This window comes from Malaclemys terrapin, chromosome 9 (genome assembly GCF_027887155.1).
Source record: "Malaclemys terrapin pileata isolate rMalTer1 chromosome 9, rMalTer1.hap1, whole genome shotgun sequence".
Classification (NCBI taxonomy): Eukaryota; Metazoa; Chordata; order Testudines; family Emydidae; genus Malaclemys; species Malaclemys terrapin.
In genome coordinates this window covers 97,478,970-97,501,886 of record NC_071513.1, presented here as the reverse complement: position 1 = coordinate 97,501,886, position 22,917 = coordinate 97,478,970, and the positions used below count along the sequence as shown (strand labels likewise).

General features: G+C 49.4%; 1 protein-coding gene across 4 annotated transcripts in view; it reads left to right on the top strand.

Moving 5' to 3' along the window:
* The window catches only part of MCF2L2 (MCF.2 cell line derived transforming sequence-like 2), a 319,504-nt gene that overhangs the window by 73,342 nt on the left and 223,245 nt on the right, over positions 1 to 22,917 (top strand). For all 4 annotated transcript variants that reach the window (XM_054039914.1, XM_054039913.1, XM_054039916.1 and 1 more), the window contains exon 3: positions 20,443 to 20,557. In XM_054039914.1, coding sequence (XP_053895889.1) covers positions 20,443 to 20,557 — 115 coding nt within the window. The remainder of the gene's footprint in view (positions 1 to 20,442; positions 20,558 to 22,917) is intronic.

Below are 22,917 nucleotides of genomic sequence, written 5' to 3'. Positions count from 1 at the left end.
CTGACTGCCTGTATGATCTTTGGCAAGTCATTTAACCTCTCTGCCTCCATGTCCTCATTGATAAAATGAGGATTTTACTTCCTTGCCTGAGGTTTAACTCATTCATAACTTTAATGTGCTTTTAGATCCTCAAATTTAAGGCACTTTCTCTTTCTCCAAACAAAAATTCACTTTTATGAATGTTCTCAAAACACCGAATGAAAACGTCACAAATGGCATCACAGCAACTTTGTGTCTTTTATTCAAACGAAGGTTCTTGCACTTTGTAGGATTCATGCAGATTATCCTGTTGAGCGTGTGCATATCAGTGCAAATGATGAGCATTCTTACGGTTTAGCACTGCCTCTCGCACATAGTAGGGAAACACCACCACTTCTGGCTTACCAAACCGAGGCTCAGAAAAGTTCAGGGCCCTGTTCTGGAAGGTGCTCAGCAATTCCAGTGAGAGGAGTGGACTTGAGGGCGCTCAGCACGAGAGCTGGTTGGGAATTTCTCGACAAAACACTTTTTGTTGGAAATGCCTATTTGCCAAAACTGAAATGTTTTGTTTTCAGTGGTCCAGGGTGGAATTTATGGTCAAAATACGTATGAGAGAGGCCCATCTCAGAATCGTCAGTAGCCCAGTGGTTAGATCACTAGGTGGGATGTGGGCGACCTAGGTTCAAGGCTATGATCTGCTTGATTGAGAGCAGGGACTTACGAAATATGTGTTGGGCCAGTGAGACTCTGGTGGAGTGGAGACTTGATGAATTCTTCAACCACAGGCTATTTTAAGGCGGGTGTGTCCCAGAGCTTTTTTTTTTTTTTTTTTTTTTAATGAAGAATTTCAAAAGATCTCGGTTTTGTTCCAATGCAGAACGAAAACAAATTCCGAAACCTTGAAGTTTTCACAAAATGGAATTCTTGTTTTCCAGCCAGCCCTACTACGCACCTTGCTTGATCCGACAGCCCTAAACAATGTGTCTAGCAAGTCTGGTGGGTTTGACTGAGTTTTGGAATTGGAAATCTTAGGTTTGAGTTCTGAGGCTGCTGTGTTACACTGAGTGACATATCCAAGGTATTTGAGGCTCAGTTTTCCCATTTCTAAAATGTGGGCAATGATGATGAAGTTAACAGGATTTAAAAAATAAATTATTGAATAATCTACAACCACGGATAATTATTACTTCAATGATAGTAAGTTAAAACCGTGTGACAAGAAGAATCCAGCTAAGATACAAGTGGGAAATGCAGGTTGCAGAAATTTTGTACTCTTCTGGGTAGATGAGTTTAGCAAGAGATTAATGTACAGTGGAGTTGCATCATAGGCACATTTAACTTACGCGATTTTAACTATACGCGCTCGGCAAAACAAAACCAAAAAAAGAGAAAAATAACAATTTAAATACTGTACCTGTAGTGTGGGCGATTCCGCTCACCATTCCACTCAATGAGCATTTGACTATACGCGATTTTCGCCTTACGCGCTGACTTTAGAACCTAACCCCCGCGTAAGATGCGACTCCCCGGTATTGCAACCAGATAATTTGAGTCTGTCCTGCCGTTGCGGTGCTGTATCTCGGTGCTGTATCTCAGTGCTGTTTAGAGCCAGGACTCTCTGGAGCTTTCTGGGTAACTTCCCAAGATGTTCCAGGGGGGAGGTAGGTGCATGCGTGCGAGTCCCATAGGGACAAACCTTGACCCAGGCCCACTATACAGGTGCTGCCACCCTTCTGTGCCCAGCCCCATCTCTTCCCCAGAGGTGGAGATCCAGGCACCTCCTCTGCTGCCATATATGGGGGAGAGGTTACTGGAAAGTGTTGCCAGGAGGTGGCAGTGCCCCATGGACATCTCTGCATGGGTGGTTGGGTTTCCCTTCTTGAGTGACAATCAGGAAGAGAGCCAGTGAGTCAAGAGCGCCCCCATCCTTTCCTCCCAACACTGGAGTCAACTGACCTCTCTGGAGCTGTCAATTGACAAAGGTGCCAGAGCTCCCCCAGCAGGTAATTGTAGTACCTGCAATTGTTGTACAGGGCAACATAGGTAACATAGGGCCCTGTAACCTCTCCCCAGAACCTCCACCCCAAGTCCAGTAGTTAGGGGACTTCCTTTGCCCTCTTCTTTCCATGCCCAAAGGCAGGTTTGCAGGGGCTAAAGCCACCCTCCCAGTCAGCTCTTGCCCAGAGGACAGAGCTCCCTACCCTGAGGATGGACCAGAGCCATGCAGAGACCCCCCCCCCACTACAGGGCTGGTTGAAGAAGAGCCTTGTTCATCAAACGGCAACCGACTGGCTCTAGACCAGGCTGGCTTAGGCATAGGACAGAGTCCTTGCGCTCCAGCTGGCAGTGTTATGGGGCTGTGGAGAAGTCAATTTGTCTGTGCTTTGGGGAAGAGGGAAGCCAGGTATCCTTGAGCCCAGCTCTGTAACTATAAACTTGTTTGGTCCAACCTTCGCCACGGTGACCTATTTCAGTGTGTATTATACGGTACTGCATGTTGATGTGAGAAACTGAGAGCCAGGGGCGCTGGGGTCTGTCTGGTGGTGACTCAGCCGCAGCAGCATTTTTTAAACAATTCTCCACGCTCCAGACTTTTTGGCTTTTGCTCATGATTTAAATGGTGTCACGGAGTGATGGTTAGATCTCATCTCTATGGGAGACCGGCTGGTTCAAAGGCTTTCTGTCTGATTCCCAGTGTTCATCCCACAGCCACCATTGATAACGATCTTCAGTCTGCGGCAGGCCAAAGACGGTGTGAAGAATGGACTGGCTCCTTCGCTCCCCTTCTGCATTAGCTCATTCTGGTGTTGCCAATACTGTTGTGTCCCCCTATCGTGCCTAACAAACTACACAACACACGCCCATAAGAACAGCCATACTGAGTCAGACCAGTGGTCCATCTAGCCCAGTGTCCTGTTTTCCCACAGTGGCCACAGGCTCTGTGTAAAGCAGCACCCCAATGAGATAAATTGGGCAGTTCACACTGCTCCAAGCCATGGATACAGGCTCTGGGATGGGGCTGGGGATGAAGTATTTGGGGCGCAGGGGGGCACTGGGGTAGGGGGTTGGGGCTCAGGGTTGGGGGGTAGGCTTACCTTGGGTGGCTCCTGGTCAGCGGCGAGTGGGGCTAAGGCAGGCTGTCTGGCTGCTCTGGCACTGTGCGCCCTGGAAGCAGCCAGCAGGTCCGTCTCTTAGGTGGAGGCATGGCAGGCGGCTCTGCGCACTGCTCTTGCCCGCAGGCACTGCCCCCGCAGCTCCCATTGGCCATGGTTTCCAGCCAATGGGAGTGTGGAGTTGGTGCAGGGGATGGGGGCAGCATGCAGAGCCCTGTGCCCTCCCCACTTAGGAGCCAGACCTGCTGGCTGCTTCTGGGGTGCAGCGTGGAGCCAGGACAGGTAGGGACTAGCCTGCCTTAGCTCCGCAGCACTGCAGACCGGACTTTTAACAACCCGCTCAGCGGTGTTGACCGGAGCCGCCAGGGTCCCTTTTTGACTAGGTGTTCTGGTCGAAAACCAGACACCTGGTCACCGTATCTGCACCACACTCTTTGGGGCAGGGCCAAGAGTGGCAGAAGAGGTACTCAGTCGGTGTCCGAATACATTTCAAGTATTTCTTACCCAGCTACACCAGTCAGAGCAAGCAATGCCTCTTTTCTGCACTTTCAGCAGAAATCAATTCTAAGATGCAACTTCATTCCTTTGCTCTTGGGAGCAACTGAAAGTGGCAAGGATTTTTAAGCCAGACTATTTCAAATCATGGAGGGGTTTTTGTTTAACAGCTATCTAACTCAAATAACTAATGAGCATTTTGGAGAAAGGATGCCTTTATTAAGGGTCCACCACACTAGTTCTTCAATCAATTTGTGAACGTTCACAACAAACACAATAACATGGGGATGGAGGGAGAGTTTTCCAGGCTTTCTTGCGTGAACATAACAAAAAGTCAGAAACACATCCATTGGCAGATCACTTATCAGCTATCCTCATTAAATTCTAGAGTCAACAGCACCCCAATGAGATAAATTGGGCAGTTCACACTGCTCCAAGCCGTCGTTACAGAACTGTCAGAAGACTCATACAGAAATCAGTTTATGCCTGGTTCATATCGTGTAGGTTTTCTTTGCAAGGATTTGACACTTACATCAACATTGCCAGCAAGTTAAAGAAGTATGGACTGGATGAATGGACTATAAGGTGGATAGAAAGCTGGCTAGATCATCGGGCTCAACGGGTAATGATCAATGGCTCCATGTCTAGTTGGCAGCCGGTATCAAACGGAGTGCCCCAAGGGTCAGTCCTGGGGCCGGTTGTGTTCAATATCTTCATTAATGATCTGGAGGATGGCATGGATTTGCACCCTCAGGAAGTTTGCAGACACTAAACTGGGAGGAGTGGTAGATCCGCTGGAGGGTAGGGATAGGATATAGAGGTACCTAGACAAATTAGAGGACTGGGCCAAAAGAAATCTGATGAGGTTCAACAAGGACAAGTGCAGAGTCCTGCACTTAGGACGGAAGAATCCCATGCACTGCTACAGACTAGGGACCAAGTGGCTAGGCAGCAGTTCTGCAGAAAAGGACCTACGGGTTACAGTGGACGAGGAGCTGGATATAAGTCAACAGTGTGCCCTTGTTGCCAAGAAGGCTAATGGCATTTTGGGCTGTATAAGTAGGGGCATTGCCAGCAGATCGAGGGACGTGATCATTCCCCTCTATTGAGCATTGGTGAGGCCTCATCTGGAGTACTGTGTCCAGTTTTGGGCCCCACACTACAAGAAGGATGTGGAAAAATTGGAAAGAGTCCAGCGGAGGGCAACAAAAATGATTAGGGGGCTGGAGCACATAACTTATGAGGAGAGGCTGGGGGAACTGGGATTATTTAGTCTATAGAAGAGAAGAATGAGGGGGAATTTGATAGCTACTTTCAACTACCTGAAAGGGGGGTCGAAAGAGGATGGATCTAGACTGTTCTCCGTGTGACAGATGACAGAACAAGGAGTAATGGTCTCAAGTTGAAGTGGGGGAGGTTTAGGTTGGATATTAGGAAAAACTTTTTCACTAGGAGGGTGGTGAAGCACTGGAATGGGTTACCTAGGGAGGTGGTGGAATCTCCTTCCTTAGAGGTTTTTAAGGTCAGGCTTGACAAAGCCCTGGCTGGGATGATTTAGTTGGGGATTGGTCCTGCTTTGAGCAGGGGGTTGGACTAGATGACCTCCTGAGGTCCCTTCCAACCCTGATATTCTATGATTTTCAAACCTGGGTGCCCAGGGCCAGGCTCTCAAATCCACATGTAAGCACCTAGATAAAAGTGGCCAGATTCTTAAAGGTGCATTTCTTTATGTAAATGCAATCCTCCTTTTCATCCCGCCAAGCGATCGTTTTTCATCCAGTGAAAACAGGTCTGAGAGCTCTTTTCCCCCATTCTGTTGTTAAAGTAATGCTCACTTAGGTGACCTCATTTGGGTTTTGAGCAGTTCCACCCATTTTTTCCTACCAACGTGCTGCTTTTCATTAATGATAGGGGAACCACAAATGGTTCAGAGTTTTGATGTTTGGCTGCTTTCAGACTGGAAATCTCCTGAGGTTTACAGTATTTCCTGCTTCCAAATGCTCTGGTGTACCAATTCCTTGGCTGACTAGCCATCAGCAGGGAAAGAATTGAGACCTACTCCAAAATTGTAGACTCCTGTCTTTTGTGCTAAAAGAGAATCTCTCCATTACCTGTAGTAGTCTCAGGCCTTATGGGTCAGATCCGCAGCTCATATAAATTGGTCTATCTCTGTTGAAGTCACAGGGTCTATGGTGATTTATACCAGCAAGGATATAGTCTTATATATCTCTTTGTAGACAGCAGCCGCTAGGGGTGACGTGAACACAAACATACACAGGTGAGTACAGTTCAGCAGGAACAACTTTCCTTGGGCTATTTTAGGACTTTTACTTTTGATTGTGGTCAGAAGTGGCACCTTGAAAATACAAATGTCACCCCCAAATTAACCCCGTTCTCATTCCAGTCAGCCCATCCGCCCACTGATTATTAAACCATAGGGCCATCACTCCATATATGCCTATCATATTTCTAAGGCTTCTATCATCTCAGGGTATGTCTACACTTCAAATCCTATAGCTATTGCTTCAGTATAGATCACTGGTTCTCAACCTATTTACCATTGTAACCGCACATGCAGCTCTTTATGTATTATGTGGGCTGCATCCACACAACATATATACTACCTGTATGGCTCTGAGGATTTCACATGGGCCGCTGCTGTGTGCTGATTGGGCCGCAAGTGGCCCCTGGCTTGAGGACCACTGGTGTAGACGCTACCTATGCCAATGGACAGGGTTCTTATGGCAGTGTAGATAATCCACCTCCCCAGGATGGGGTAGCTCAGGCTGATAGAAGAAATATTCCATCAACCTAGAATCAGTGTTGAAGTCTTTAATACTTGCAGTCTAGCACTTCTTGCAAAAAAGTCCTAACAGTTTCCTTACAAAGATCTTCTGCACAGTCTTGGCAACACAAGATGTGTTTGGTCTGCAGTATAAAAGTGTGTCGGAAGGCCAGCAGAAGTTTATGATAGTCTGAGGTATAGACCATATATATATATGGTATAATGTCAACTTTTTGGCTATGCATTACTTTGGCTTCAGCAATTGCATCTAAAACATAGGGGCACCCAAACAGGAAAGTACAGGGGTTAGAGCAGCGGACTGGGAGACCAGCACTCCAAGTTTCTGTTATCTGCTATGACCCTGAAAACACACACACAACCTGGCTCTCATCTGGGCTCTGAGCAGATGGTAGCAGTTACCCATTGTCTAACCAGAGGGTTTTGTGTTGATTACATGGCACAGATGATTCAGGACCAAAGACTTGGTCTGTACAATGTGTCAGTCCGCACTAGAGGGGTGTAAATTCTAGTGCGTGCCAGGGTGTTGCGCAGTATCTGGCTGGTGTAGACCCGGAATTCCCTAGTGCATGTTAATGTAGTCCCATTTCAAACAGGACTACTTTCATGTGCATGGGGAACACTGAGTGCACGTCAGCAGGGTCCACTCGGGCCAGTTAGTGTGCAACACGCTAGTGTGCATTAGAATTTGCACTTCTGCAGTGTGGACTAATGCACCATTTAGATAAACCCTTAATGGCAATGAACGAAAAGGAGACTGTTTACTGAAGCCACTGGAAACAGACCCTGTAGTGCTGTTTGGCTGCCTGGCTGCCAGACTAACAAAGCTTGTACGGCCTATGCCAGGAAGGGAGGCTCTCCCCAAGCCTTGTCTTGGACTCAGCAGTTATGGAAAAGAACTGCAGCTAACGCTACAGGGCATTGACTCAAAGACGAGCACCACCTAATGAAGCACCTACACCACTTCCAGCACCACGTAGTGATGCCTTGGTGGTCTCCTATCCCAGAACTTGACCTGACCATGCTTAGCTTGTGAGATCTGACGGGAGTGCAAGTTCACATGGTTAGATTCCTGATTATAAGCCACTACCCTCCATTTCCTTCTTCAAAAACACTTTCATTACGTGATTGCAGCAGGAACAACACAGATAAACTATTTGCACTTTTATGTAATAGATTATGAGAGTGCTGCATTTGTTCCACTGGTTAAGGAGGACAGATTACATAAAGTTCGGTGGTGCAAAAACGCTGGCTGCTATTAGGCGAAAGCAGGTGTGTATTAGAATGAGGACCGTTGGTAAGATTCTCTTCCTGACATGCAGATAGATTAATAATGTGCTGTGCAAATATGCTGTTAAAAGAAAGAGCATCACTGCCCTCCTTCTGTTTGATCCGCTGTTTCACGTGTTGTAATTATCTGTAATTACTCTGTCAGAGAAGAACCCAGTCTGTCAGTTCTGACAATAACGGAGCCTGTTACTAAATCACGAGCTCCTTAGAGAAAGTGTCACGAAGTGTATTAGCAGAGTTCCATTTTCCTAGCAAACCTAGGCAAGGGCCCAGACTGCGTCCATTGAAATCAATGGCAACACTCCGTTCGACTTCAATGGAAGAAGGATTCGGCCTTCAAATAGACTGAGCTGGCTAATGCAAAGCAAGTTTGTTTACTTTCTTGCTCATCTTTAGTCTATGATTTTTGGGCGGAGTGGAGGGAAAAGGTGCTAGAGCTGAGGGTTAGGATTTTTTTTTTAATAGCTGTTTTCTTGTTGCCGTGTGCAGTCTTTAGTTGCTAAATTAAAAAGTGCCCATTCTGTGATATGAATTCAGAATCTGAAAGGAACATTGTCAGGTCACTTGTAGCCCCAAATTTAGGTTTTGTAAAAATACGCTTTAACAAAACCTCAGACCAATACAAATGTTCCCATGCATGTTTTCATTAAGTTCCAGTAGAATGAGTGTTTTAAACAAATAAACCCTCCCCGTTCCTGTTTGCAGCCCAAACATCACTACATTGTGCTAGTGATGAGAATCTGAAACTGACTAGTCCAGTAGTAAAGGCAAGAAGCAAACAAGGAGCTTATGTGGTGTTTGCAAATTAATTTAAAAATTAGTTCCTTATTTAACAATCTTTGTTCTTGTCTAGTAACACAGCTGGGACACTTGTGTTTTATACATACTGTATGTGAGGCCTGGTTTTTCCACTGCTTTGCACCTTGCACAGTCGCTTATGCCAGTGCAACGTGAGTGTATCAAACGCTACCACGTCTGGATGGCACCTTTTTACACTCAGTTTGCACAGTTGTAAATGACACAAGATGCAGGGTTGGGGAGAATCATATCCAGGATTTTTTTTTTTTAAGCTGACAGTGTCCCTGTAATTGAAGCACAAACTGGATAATAACCGTTGAATAAAAAGATGCATGCTATGTGCAATTAACTGGTTGCAAAGGTTTTGTTTGACACATTGGTTTGATACTGAAGTCTGAAAACTAGCTCTTTTTCAGCATCACCAATGATGGGGGATTGGTCCTGCTTAGAGCAGGGGGTTGGACTAGATGACCTCCTGAGGTCCCTTCCAACCCTGATATTCTATGATTCTATGATTAAGGTGCTAAAGTGGTGGGCTAGAGAGATGAAAAGCTAGTATGTCTGTTGAAGGATATCTCTTGGATATGTTACAATGTGGGAGTGAAAATGGAGGTTAGGACCCAGTCCATCACATATGGAAGACACTACAATCCACAAATTATGGCTTAATGATGGCTAAGAAAAATGGAAATAGTCTCAACCCAATCCCCATTTGGTGAGCCCCAAAGAATTACTACATTGTTCAGAGAGGCAAGGTGGGCGAGGTAATATCTTTTATTGGACCCACTTCTGCTGGTGAGAGAGATGCTGTTTCGATCTCCACAGAACTCTTCTTCAGGCCTGCGGAAACATTCAGAGCAGTTCAGCAGACCTGGCAATCTTTGTACAAGAGGATCCAGGAAACCTAAGTGAAGGGAATGCAGCAGGTTAGGGTTGTGCCTCTCAGCTGGGGGCTTAGAAGTGGAAGTGTTGATTCTCTGATTTTCTTAATTCTTCCTGCTGTCATGCTGATGCCCTAAGGGTAGCATGTGACTTCATGAAATTAATCCTTGGCCTTTGCCTGAGAGTAGCTCAGGTGTTTGAGGCTCTGCTCAGCATCTTATGTTTTGTCTCTGCTGTATATGTTGCAGTTGCTCATTCACCATTTCTAATGACAGCGGTGGAGGGTGAAGGTTTTAGTGTGTATAATAAGCTATTTATGAAGTCATTGGGAGGTGAACTATCTCCAGTTCAACAGGTTAATCATTCATATTTGGAGGATTTTCTTGCCATGCTGTATTAGTAGGAGAACATCACCAGACAGACATTTAAATTGTTTTATTTAACTAAAACAACAACATTAAGTATTCTGGATTTTTTTCTTCAACAGCAAACATATAATATTTTCACAAAAAAGCATATGTCCCTCACTTCTCACATTTATCTCCAGACTTCTTCTCCTTGTCCAGATCTATTCTGTCCCCAACAATCTTCTTTCTATTCATTGAACTTTTTAAAACTTTGCACTTTCAGAGAGAGGTAAGAGATTGACTCTGTGTACACAAATTTGCAGAGGGACAATAGAGTTGAGGTCAGTTATTTCTCACCTCTATATATTTATTTATTTAAAAACATTTTTGCTGTTAACAAGCATGTTAGCTCTGGAGACACAAATCCACAGTTTGAGAACTGCAAAACTAAACATCTCTTATGGTATCTTCTAGAGACTGAGCACTGAGTCCCATTGGGTAGATAGAAAGATTAACCTAAATAATCTATACAGAAGCCTGTAGAACCACATAAGATTGGGTCCCTAATCCATGAATTATTGGAACTAATTTACAAAACATTTTCTTAAACATTATATGACTATATTGTCTCATACTAAAGAATTAAAATGTATAATCCCTATTCCATGATGAGGTATCTTTGAGCTATAATGTATCTTATTTAAAACAATCTTTAGATAGGTTTTTTCCTCAAGAAGCATTTTATCAAAAAAAAAAATCCAATTTAAATTAAAAAAAATCCGTTTTTTTTTTTTTTAATTTATTTTTTAAAAATCATTGATTTTTATCCACCCTGTCTATTTAGTCACCAAACCAAGCGGGTTTGTTTGTAAAAGGGTTCAGCATGTTGGGTGCAGTTTTGTGGAATGAGCTCCTTTAAAAACCTGGCCGGTAGGTGTCCCAATGGGTGTTGCTGGATGCTGAACATCTTTGAAAATCTGGCCCTGAGCTAGGGGCCTAAATGGGAGTTTTGAGCATTTCTAAAAACCCAGCACCAAGCAAATCAATGGTAATCTGTCCTGAGGGTCGGGGGAACCGAATGTTTTAGAATGTCGGGTGGAGAATGTTCAGCCCCTGGATATTCTGGGGTAGATGTGGGAGGGGTTTCCAAGGTTCAGATGAGTGTCCCAGCTGATCAGTGGCGGCGCTGAGGTTTCTGGGGGCCTGATTCTAATCTCCCTCTACTTTTACACTGGTGTAACTCCAAGGACAGCCTCCCAGTTTAAGTACGAACAGCATCCAGCCCTCCCGCAGCCACTTCATTCATTCCTCATTCATAATATGGGTTAATTTTTAGAAAAGTACAAAATGGAAAAATCTTCCTTCTGCCTTTGCTCGTGTGACGCTGCTGCTCTTATCATCCCCCTGGTCATCGTAGACACCAGGGAACAAGCCTGCATCGGCACAGAGATGGGGCAGGCTGATCCACATGGAGTTTGTGCTTTACCCCTGTATTTCTATTTCTGCATGTTCCAAATCCCAGTATAAACCAAATACTAGAAATCATCTGATTTGTCAGTTCTGATGGCCCCACCCTCTTCTGTCCCTCAGACTGGCAGCTCCAGCACTTCTCTTTCCTCCTCCCATGTTCACACTTCAGTATCCTGATTTTTTTCCTTTCATTTTGCCCCTTTCCTCACTGTCCCCCTAGTCCACACCACAAAGGGAGAAGTTGGGAGAGAGGACTGGGGCATAGAGAGAGAGAGGTAGAGCTGGAGGAAATGGGAGTGGAGGTGTAAGGGAGGGTCAAGATGAAGGGCTGAGAGGAGTGTTATCTGCACCAGCCAAGTCTCGTGAGCTCTCACCTAGGTTACTGTGACCACTTCCTTCCCCTCCCTCCAGTCCATTCCAAATGCCGCTACTGAAGTCACCCTCTCCCGCTCCTCCAAGGGCAGTCACGGCTGCCGAGCAACACACGCGACATTTAATGCAAATGAGTCACCCAGCTAATTTGCATATTTGCAAATAAGCTGCATGTGACCGTAAATTTCTGTTTAATACCCCCTTCCGCAAGCAGTGGCGAGGGTTGGACATGGAGCTGCGTAAAACTTAGAAAATATGAGGCTGGGGCTGGTAGGGGTGTAGGAGGTGCTGGGGGCGAAAGGGCCTGGAATTGCTGGGTGATGTTTTGGGGTGCTTGAGTCGGTGGGTGCTGGAGTGTGTCGGGGGATGCTGCGGTGCCTGGGTGCTGTGGGGGTTGGGCGGGAGTGCTGTCTGGGAGGGGAGCTGGGGTCTGTCTTGGAGGGATGTGATAGCTGGAATCTGGCGGTTGAGGTGTCTCTGGAGAATAGGGGTCTGGGATCTCTCTGAGGGGCAGAGGTCTGGGGTCCAGCTCGGTGGCAGAGGGGATTCAGGAGTCTGGCTGGGGTTTCTTTCAGGGACTGGGGTGTGGAGTCGGACTGGGGTCCTGTTCTTGCTTCTGCTTTTGCCAACTGCCCTTACCCACTTGGCTCTAGCAGCAGTCATGGGGTACACTTTGGCATCCAGGGGGCAACATTCACTGTATTATCAGCTGCTGGACGCTGGCTCGGGCTTATTGATTTAGCTTGGGGTGTTAATTCTTCTGACCAGCGAATGGGACTCAGCTCTGCACAGGGGCTGGGCACAGTTCCAAGGAGGCATGCAGGTACTGTGCCCTGCTAGTGCCCATATGAGCTGGCTGGGGCCACAGGCCAGCGCAATCTGCAGCCAGTTATTAAGAGATGGAAACAGGACGGGGAACGCTGAGGACACCAGCCACGGAGGAGGGGGAGCTGCTGAGCGTGCCCAAGCCTGGGCGACGAGCGCCTGTCTGCTTTTAAGGAGGGGCTGAGGGGCAAGCGGGATCACCCTACACACCATTACTTCAACTCCTGGCTGCACTCATTACAAGGGTGAGAGAGCTGGGGCCATGGCGTTACAGCTGCACCCTATTAGCGCTTTGTTTGTCCAGCCTGGGACAACCTCTGTCCTCACCCCAGCAGTGCACAGAGTACAAAGGTCTCATAAGGGACAGGGAGAGTAGCCCCTTAGGTGCAGGTCCAGCTGGAATCAACTCTGAGCTGTTCCACCTCGCAAGCTCCAGTGTCGGGGTGTGGTGGGGGCATGGCTAGAGATTCTGTGCCGTATCTGCTGTCATAGGTCTGAGCAACTGGGGGCTTCTCTAACTTGGGCTGGGTGGCCATGCCAGCCACCAGAATAGCCCAGAAGCCAGAGGGAGCAAAAGCGACTACAGGCCACCTTTGCTCCCCCTCTCTTGGGCTGTGTCTTTTGCGCTGCACTTCCTGCCAGTGCAGCACAGAATTGGACACCACGTGGAGTCACTCTGGATTCACCCGGGCGTAAGTGATGTTAGAATGAAGTACGGGGAGGTGCTCTACACCAGTCCATAGAATGTACTTAGCCTGCTTTGGGCCGAATTCCACAGCACTTACTCAGTCCTCATGCCAGTGGATCTTCAGTGGAAATTTTGCCTGAGTAAGGACAGTAGGATCTGGCCTATGATGTTCCCATTGGTTTTTTATTCATGTCCTCAGCCCTCCCAATGACTTCAGGCATGGGTGGCCTTGGGGATGGGGGAAGCGAGCCCAGGCTCCCCTGGGACCCTGACTGGACAATGAAGAGCTGCCTGGAACAACTTTGAGTAGTGTTGCGACCCTGTCTGCCAGGACGCAACGCTACTCACTCAATTTTGGGTGGGGTGACCCCCACCCCATCATGACAGAGGAGTGGCCAGGCCCGGTTTCAGTGAGGGGCATTGCAGCCTGGGGCACAGGGCTGCAGCGCCACTCAAGTTTCGGGCAGCTGGTCTGGTAAGCTGGGCCCACTCCTTAGCAAAATTCTGGTTGTGCCCCTATCTTCAGGACAAATCACTTTAACAGAAGCCCTCCCCCTGGCTCCCCAGAAGGGTTGCAGTTGGCCTGTTCAGAATCTGCAGAAATTAGCATAAGGATGTGAACACAGCGAACACTGCAGCCACGCCTGATGTAGTTTAAAAAAAGAAATTGACAGCCCCTGCATGTCGAGATGGCTGGAAATCCTCTGCCAGAAACAGAGGGCGCTTTCCAAGCTCTTGTGTGTAATGAGCTTCCCTCCCCTGTCATTAGCTCGTTAAATGAACTGACAGCAGGATTTTTCCTTGTAATCCATCTCCCCAGAAGCTATTGCCGATTCAGATCTGGGTGAGGCTGAGGCAGACCACGTCTCATGTGTTTCCACTGCCAGTTGTCACATTGTATGCCTGATGTGCTGAGTCTTCCAGCATAATAATCATGCTTAGAATTTCCTGGTCCCAAATCTGTCCTCGCTTACACCCGAGCAATCTCACTGATTTCGGTGCAGGGAAGGATCCGAGTGCAGATTTCAGCTTTCCTCCTTCTCCACGTCTTACTGAATCCATGAATTCTCCGAACACTCCTATGTACCAGTAAGAGGTGTCATCCCCATTTCAGAGAAAAGGAGATTGAGGCAGAGAGATGCTAGGTGATCACAGAGCGTTGGTTTCAGTGTCATTTTCAGAAACCAGGAATTCCTGGCTTAGTCCTCTGCTCAGATTGCTAGGCCACATGGCTGTCTCCTGAGATAACTTTATGATGTACTTTTCCCCATCTCAGAAGCATGGATGACATCTTCAGGCAATGGGCCAAATTCCTTGGCCTCATTAATTCTGCTTTGCATACACCTTGAAGCTCGTTTAACTGGATTTCCTTTCGGTAAAGGAATCCTCCAATAGCACAGACCTTGCTGCATTGGCTCTGTCTCCCCACCCCCTTTCAGCCCCTGGCAGAGGAGATGTGGCTGAGGAAAAGATGATGTTGGTTTGATTGCCCATGCATTGCACGGATCCCCGGCTGACCAAACTCCTCCTGGGGTGGGGTTGCTGGAGCAGGTGCAGGGCTTGTCTACAATGGGAAATTAACCAGAATAGCTATTGCACTTTAAACTCACATCCTGCTTTAATCCAAAATACCTTTCAAGAGTAGACGAACCCTTGAGCAGCTGTGGGGCTGAAAGGGAGAGGGAGGGTGGTACACGGACAGCTTGGGGTGGGGATTGATGGAGGGGTGACAGGAGCCCCTGAGGTGTGCAGTGAGCTTGACCTACAGAAACAATGAATAGGGTTGCCAACTTTCTATTGGCACAAAACGGAACACCCTAGCCCCGCCCCTTCCCTGAGGCCCCACCCCTGCCCCACCCCTTCTCTGAGCCCCCGCCCCCTGCTCACTACCATTCTCGCTCCCTCGGTGGTTCGCTCTCCTCCACCCTCACTCACTTTCACTGGGCTGGGGCAGGGGGTTGGGGTGCAGGAGGGGGCGAGGGCTCTAAATGGGGGTGAAGGCTCTGGCTGGGGGTGTGGGCTCTGGGGTGGGGATGAGGGGTTTGGGATGCAGAGGGGGGCTCAGGGCTGGGGCACGGGGTTACCTCAGGTGGCTCCCAATCAGCGGTGCAGCAGGGCTAAGGCAGACTGCCAGCCTGTCCTGGGACACCGTGCTGCGTCTCGGAAGCAGCCAGCAGGTTCGGCTCCTAGGCGGGCGGGCGGAGCAGGAAGCTTCATGGTGCGTGCTACTCCCACCCACAGGCACCGCCCCCACGGCTCTCATTGGCCAGTTCCCGGCCATTGAGAGTGTGGAGCTGGTGCTTGGGGCGGAGGCAGTGCGCAGACCCCTGAGGCCCCCCGCCCAGGAGCTGGACCTGCTGGTCACTTCCAGGGCACAGTGCGGTGCCCCAGGACAGGTAGGGACTAGCCTGCCTTAGGTCCGCAGCACCGCCGACCGGACCTTCAATGGCCTGGTTGGCGGTGCTGACCGGAGCCACCGGGGTCCCTTTTCGAGTGGGTGCTCTGGTCGAAAACCAGACACCTGGTCACCCTATGAAGCGTGTTTGATTTCCTATGATGTTACCCGTCTTGCCCACAAGATGTCACTAAATATTCTATCTGCAACTAAATACCCAGTGGTTTGATGCGCTTCAACCTCATAAGCAACACCAGGAACAGAATCTGGATCAGTGCAGATTGCAGCAACAATCTGTCCAGGGAAAATTCTGATTAATTTTGGATGGTGACATATTTCAGCCCACTGCTGCCTACAGCTAAATTGGATGTGATGGAACCGGCAGGGAACCGAGGTTTGCCATCAACCAGGGTTAGTGTGGAGTCAGTGGACTATAAATAAGTTCAGTGCAACATTGATCATAATCGTTTTTTCTTGCTGTCTGGCTGAGATGCGGTTTAATAGCTGTGGGACTGTTTTCTCCCCTGGCAGGAAGTGGCTACGGGATGAGTTAATGCAGTAGATGGTCTTTTCCATCTGTAACTAAAGTGATCCTGTGGATTAGAAGGGAGCAAAAAGGGGTCAACATTTGAAAATGTCCTAACAAAGCCACCCCTTTGCCAAGCATCTCGACTGAAAAACTGCTTTTATGCAGAACTCGAGGAGATTGAGTTGGGGAGACAAGAGGAAGCATTTGTCGTGCTCTCTGGAGTGGCTCATGACTGTGAGTGCCTACCTCAGGCCAGACTGTCGGAAAACAGGGCAGATACCCCAAACTGATGGTTTGTTCTATAACTAGATTTCACCGAGCCAGTAACAAATGTGAACTGCCAGCTCACTATTCCAGTCTTACCATGGAGTCACAGACAGTCCCCTTAGACTCTCCAGTCTATCTTGCCAGCCAGACAAACTGGACTTTGTGATAAAAGTTCACTTATACCAAAAATCCCATCACATTTAGGTTGCTTCCAGTCCCAAGAGACCAGTGACTTACCACCGATCAATTGGCACTCTAGATCTTACACCGAAGACAATGCTGGCAGCCAATTTTATAGTAACTAACTAAAGGTTTATTAGCTAAGAAAAGGAAGAGTTATTGAGGGGTTAAAGAAGGTAAAATATATGCACAGTAAGTCACAGTTTGTCATTCCAAATGGTGACAGTGATCTAATAAACTCCCACTTTCCCAAAAGTTTTTTCAGGGTACCCAGATTGTCTCTGGGGATCTCTGCTTTGCCTCTGGTACATTTCCCTGTAGGAGTCCAAACAGTCCTGAGATGCAGGATCTTTCCTTGAATCCATCCTTACAGCTTGTTCTCACAGAAAAAAGCTGACAATATCTCTACCTATGTGGGCTTTTCCTATAATGACAGAGAGTTAGGAATGTGTTTTGAGTCTTCAACCTCCGATTATCACACACACTGCCCCCGTGCTTTGAAATTAGCCCTTTTCTGTTAAAGTTGGGGGGGAGGGACAGCTCAGGGGTTTGAGCATTGGCCTGCTAAACCCAGGGTTGTGAGTTCAATCCTTGAGGGGGCCATTTAGGGAACTGGGGTAAAAATCTGTCTGGGAATTGGTCCTGCTTTGAGCAGGGGGTTGGACTAGATGACCTTCTGAGGTCCCTTCCAACCCTGATATTCTATGATTCTATGATTTGCGTTCCTCAAGGCTTCTTTCTCGTTTGCTGGGTTATTTAGTTACAGGAGTAACACAATGTAAATGTTTGCTACTACACTATAATGGAATACAGATAAGTCAGGGGTGGCCAACCTGAGCCTGAGAAGGAGCCAGAATTTACCAATGTACATTGCCAAAGAGCCACAGTAATACATCAGCAGCCCCCCCATTAGCTCCCTCCCCACCCTGCTCCCAGTGCCTCCCCCCACCAGCAGCCCTGCCTATCAGCCCCTCCCCGCACCTCCCAGTCAGCTGTTTTGTGGCGTGCAGGAGGCTCTGGGGAGGGGGGAAGAGCGAGAGCACAGAAGGCCCAGGGGAGGGGGCGGGAAGGAGTGGAGTGGGGGCAGGGCCTGTGGCAGAGCCAGTGGGTTGAGCAGTGAGCACCCCCCGGCACATTGGAAAGTTGGTGCCTGTAGCTCCAGCCCCGGAGTCGGTGCCTATACAAGGAGCCGCATATTAACTTCTGAAGAGCCGCATGTGGCTCCAGAGCTACAGGTTGGCCACCCCTGAGATAAGTGAAAACAATTCATGCAACATCCGTCTGGTTCTTATGAAGTTGAAACACCAAATACACTCTTATACATGTAACAATCACTTTGCTCTATGCTGATACACTCGCGAATTGGCCTGGGGCTGTGGCATAAACTGACACCTGGTCTGCCAGCGTCACAGCATTATGTTAATGGAACAATTAATGTGGCGAGAAGCTGGCCTGGGTGGGGATCACTGGTGGGACAAATGAAGGTGCATTTGAACTGAGTCACTTTCTCATTCAATATTGTCTTAAAGAGGGCCAGATCCTCCACTGGTGTAGATTAGCGCAAGCCAATGGAGCGAGGCTGGTTTACGCTAGCTGAGGATCTGTCCCATCGTTTCAAGCCAAACTGTGGGGCTACCTAGGTGAGAAGGACACGGAGCAGGGGCATGGACCCTGGCAGCCTAGTGGCAAGTATGGCAGACAGAATCCGCCTGAGCTCTTTCTGAAACGAAACATGATGTAAAATGGGCCACTTCCAGGATGCCCTCCCCCACCCTGAGGGCAGCTGTCTCCCTCCCCAAACAGAGGAGTGAGGCCAAACTTCCTCTCTCTCCAGCATCCCACAGATACCCCTCCACGGATGGTCTGGCATGAAGTGGGCACTAGGCAGCGTATGAACCGCAGGCTGGGGGAGGCTAGCCCCCAGGCCAGCCCTGCCCCTTCTGCCCAAGGCCCCGCCCCTTCCACACACTCCCACCTCCAGACCCCCCCCCCCACACCCTAACCTAGTTTCCCCAGCCCCAGAGTGCCGGAAGGGCGGGCAGCACACGGCCCCAGCCTCCCCATTCCCGGAGCGCCGGGAGGTCGTGCGGCCCCAGCCCCAGAGCGCCGGCAGGGCGGGCTGCCGCACAGGGGGACTGGAGCCTCACTGCCGGATGTAGAGCAGACAGGAAGCAGGAGGGGGGTCCTGGGAGTGGAGTCATGCCTGGCAGTTTGGAGAGGCCCAGCCTCCCCCAGCCTATGATTCCCGCTGCCCATGGGGGCACCGATCCCCTAGATAAAACCTGCTGCGCTTTGGGGGCAGGGCCAAGGCAGGATGGGGAAGAGCAAAGAACTTCCCGCCCTGTGTTGCTCATGCCAGTTTCTGGGTGGCAATGTATTCACCCCTGGCTGCAGCGCCCCTCTGTGACTGCCACTGAACTGCAGCAGGAGGACCCAGCTAAAGACAGCTTGGCTCCTCTAGACCAGACTGCCAAGTTGGGGAGGAAGGGGGGCCTGTAGGGCAGCATGGAGGCAGGAGCTGTGGGAGGACGATGGGGACTCTTCCACAGAATCCATGGGGCTTGGCAGGCCCTGCCCCCAAAGGGATCATTCCCTGGAAACTCCCCAAGGAGAAGGCCACAGAGTTTACCTTCAGGCAGGAGTGATGTGGAGCACAATCCCTGCTTAGGCAGATCTCTCCTTGTCTCAGGGAGATAGGAAGGAGTGCTGCAGGGTTTAACCCTTTACTGGGTTTGCAGTCAGGACCAAACAGCTGATTTTATCGAGATGGGCAAAGGGAGGGGAGGGACTCGCCAAAGACCGTTAGCTGCAATTATAGGATGGGATACTTGCCGTAAAAACCCTGAACGTTTTCACTCCCTTACTTATTGCCATCCTGTTTGTCTATACTTTCACTTAAGCTCTTATTCCGCACCAATTGAAGTCAGTGGAAAGAATCCCATTAACTTTAATGGGGTTGGGATTAAATCCTTATTCCTCTGCAGAGCTGCTAATCCGGAAACCTGGTTTGGGGACTGAACTGGGGATTCATGCTTTGCGCAGTGGACACTAGGCCCATCAGAAGAGAGACAAGCCTGATTGCTAAGTTACTATCCTACGCTAAGGACGTTACTACATTAGTGGCTTATTCCCCGTTGAGCTGAGTAATGTAACAGGACAACCAGGGATGGGCACGAGCCACAAAGCTGAGATCTCCACCCAGACTTCTCTTAAGTTTGGGGGGAGGTTGGATCCTGGGTTTGGATCCAAGAGATGGGGGCTAGGCATGAAGTGTGACCTGGAGGTCCCTGAGGCAGGCCTGGGCCTGTACGGGGGGGGGGGGGGGGGGGCTGTACAGGCTTGTGTGTGTGTGTGTGTGTGTGTGTGTGTAAAATGTAGCTGTTCTGCCTGGATGATTGAGCAGTTAATAAAGGGATGGACAGATAGTAAGCAGAACTGGTTGATTAGTTTAAAGCACTCCTGTTTGAGTATTTTTGTGAATGAAAACCCCAAAGCTTGATTTGTTCCTGGAATTTTATTATTCAAATATTATTTAATATTTAGCATCCAGATACCCTAGTCAGGTTCAGCATCCACATCCCATTATGCTAAGTACTGCACAAATACATAGGGAGACATGGTTTCTGTCCCAAAGAGCTGACCTGCAGTCCTGGTTGGTGACTGTATCTGTGAATCATGAAAACTTCACAAATGATCACTTGAAGCAGAGGCAGAAAGGTGAAGTGACTTGACCAAGGTCACACAACCATTCAGTGGCAGAGCCAGGAAGAGACCACCCCCACCCCCAGGCCAGATTCTTAGTTTGTGTAAATTGGGATAATGGAGCTACATTGATTTATACAAACTGAGAATCTGTCCCCAGGTCTCCTGTGTCCCAGTCTGGAGCCTTATCCACAGGATCACGGTGCTTCTCAGTGAGGAACATGCTGCGGTTTTATGACACACTGCATTGGCTGATTCTCTGCTCTTGGAACATTTCTAACCTCTTGAAAACTTCTCTTATTTGCAGGAGGCAGAGGGAAGGACGGGGCACCCATTATAACTTTCCCAGAGTATGCAGGGTTCAGCGATATACCCGATGAGGATTTTCTGAACGTTGTGACGTATTTAACCAGCATTCCCAGGTGAGCCAAAGCACAAAGGCCTGCTGTCTCCCTGCAGCTTCACTTCCTGAGTGGATCACTGCTTTACTTAGTGTTCACTGCTCTAGGACTTCCGAGAGGTTGCAGTCTGGTGGCCCTGCAGAACCAGGATGCAGAATCAGGTCATCCAGCCTGGAATTCACTCCTCTGCAAAAGACCAGCTCACGGCCTATGCACAACTTATGTCCCACTTCAGTCGTGCATAGGCCTGGAGCTGGTCTTCTGTACAGGAGAGAATTTCACCCACACAGAACAGGTACAGCAGAGGCTTCCCCCAGGCGGCCCTGCCCTCTTATTCACGCACAGCAGAAGAAGAACCAGAGCTGTGACTCCGGATGTGTGCTTTATGGCAAGATTACAGAAGGTGGGAACTGCCCAGGGCGAGACTGGTGCACAGTAGAGCCTTGCTACTCTGCAGTTTAATTCACCCTCAGCAACTGTCTTTCCCTACTTCCCAGCACAGAGTGAGTAGCAGAGGGATATAGTATGGTCCTCACACAATATACTACAATAGTGAAGCTATACACACTAGAACAATGTTGCTGCAAACGTTATAGCATTGGCAGTAGATCGCCTTTCATTTTGCTCCCAAAGTCAAGGGAGACATCTAGGTAGAAAACAATTGACCAGCAAGAGGGTGCAGGCTATTAGATTGTGGGGAAGGTTAACTATGGTTCCACCAGATAGTGTACAGTGCATTTTGAAAAGAAATACATTCTGCCTGTCGAGATGTTCAGCGTATAAAATGCTTCATTGCCACAGAGCAGAAGATAAAGATGGATCAGTATCTGTTCCAGGCGGAGGAGGAGGTTCTCCCTTTACAGTGTCAGTGTAGTGTAGGGTTACCACACGTCCTCTTTTTCCCAGACATGTCCGGCTTTTCGGCAGTCAAACCCCCGTCCGGGGGGAATTGCCAAAAAGCCGAACATGTCCGGGAAAATGGCGGCTCTGCTTCTCCCCTGACTCTTCGGCTCTGTTTAAGAGCCGGGCTGCCCGAGCGCTACCGGCTTCGAGCAGCCCCCGTGCCTCTGGACCCTGCGCTGCCGGAGCCCGGGAGGGGAAGTGCCCGGCTGGGGGTGCAGGGTCCGGAGGCATAGGGGCTGCCCAAAGCCCGAGCGCTACCGGCTTCACGGTTTGCTGGGCAGCCTCCAGACCCTGCACCCCTGGCTGGGCGCTTCCCCTCCTGGGCTCCAGCTGCGCTGGGGAAGCGCCGGCCGGGGACGCAGGGTCTGGGGGCTGCCCGGCAAACTGTGAAGCCGGTAGCGCTCGGGCAGCCCTTTTCGCGTGGCTGGGAGTGGGAGGGAGGAGGGGCGGAGTTAGGGCGGGGAAGGGGCGGAGTTGGGGCAGGGCTAGAGGTGGGGAAATGGGTGGGGCCAGGGCCTGTGGAGGGTCCTCTTTTTTTATTTATTAGATATGGTAACCCTAGTGTAGTGGGGCGGCTGCCCCACTCCAAGATAAGAGCTGGCCCTGATAAGAGGGTTGCCGCTGGAAAAAGCAGGGAGTGAGCTGAGAGCAGCTGAGCGAGTTGCTGACCACAGGTGCGGCCAGCTCAATCAAGCCCCAGCTGGCCCTGCTAAGAGGGCTGTGGGCCAGAAGCTGGAGAAGTCCCACTCTAGCCCTGGAGTGGGAAGGGCTGCCTGCCTGAGAGCAAGTTACCTGAAGTAGAGCAGTGCTGGGGAAGGGCAAAAGGAGCTGGGGAGCTTCGGCCTGGTAAACCCCCAGGCTGCAGGCCTTGGTGAAGGCCTACAAAGGTACTGGGGCTACACAGGTGCAGCCTGAGTATAGGCAGAGGCAGCTGGTGCTAACCCCTTGGCAATGATAAGTGGCCATGACAGACTGCTGTCTGCCCCAGTGAGCGGTGGACTAGATGATGACTGGTACCCTGTTTCCCCGAAAATAAGACATCCTCCGAAAATAAGGCCTACTTACAGTTTTGCCTCTCGTTGTAATATAAGGCATCCCCCCGATAATAAGACCTCCCCGATAATAAGGCATCCACCGATAATAAGGCATTTTTCATTTCTGAAAAATAAGACATCCCCTGAAAATAAGACCTAGCGCATCTTTGGGAGCAAAAATTAATATAAGACACTGTCTTATTTTCGGGGAAACAGGGTAGTAGCCACTGAGGTGAGGTGGGTTTAGGGTTGCGGGTTCCCCTGGGAGGGGAGACCCAGAGTGTGCGGGTACTGCTGGGGCAGAACCCCAAGGGAAAGGGGCACCGGGGTCCGGTAGGGACACGGGGCCTGAGGCAGGCAAGACACCGGCCAGCAGAGGGCGCTCCAAAGCTGAAAAAGAGCTTATTCCCAAGACGACCAGCAGGAGGTGCCGTGCCGATGAGT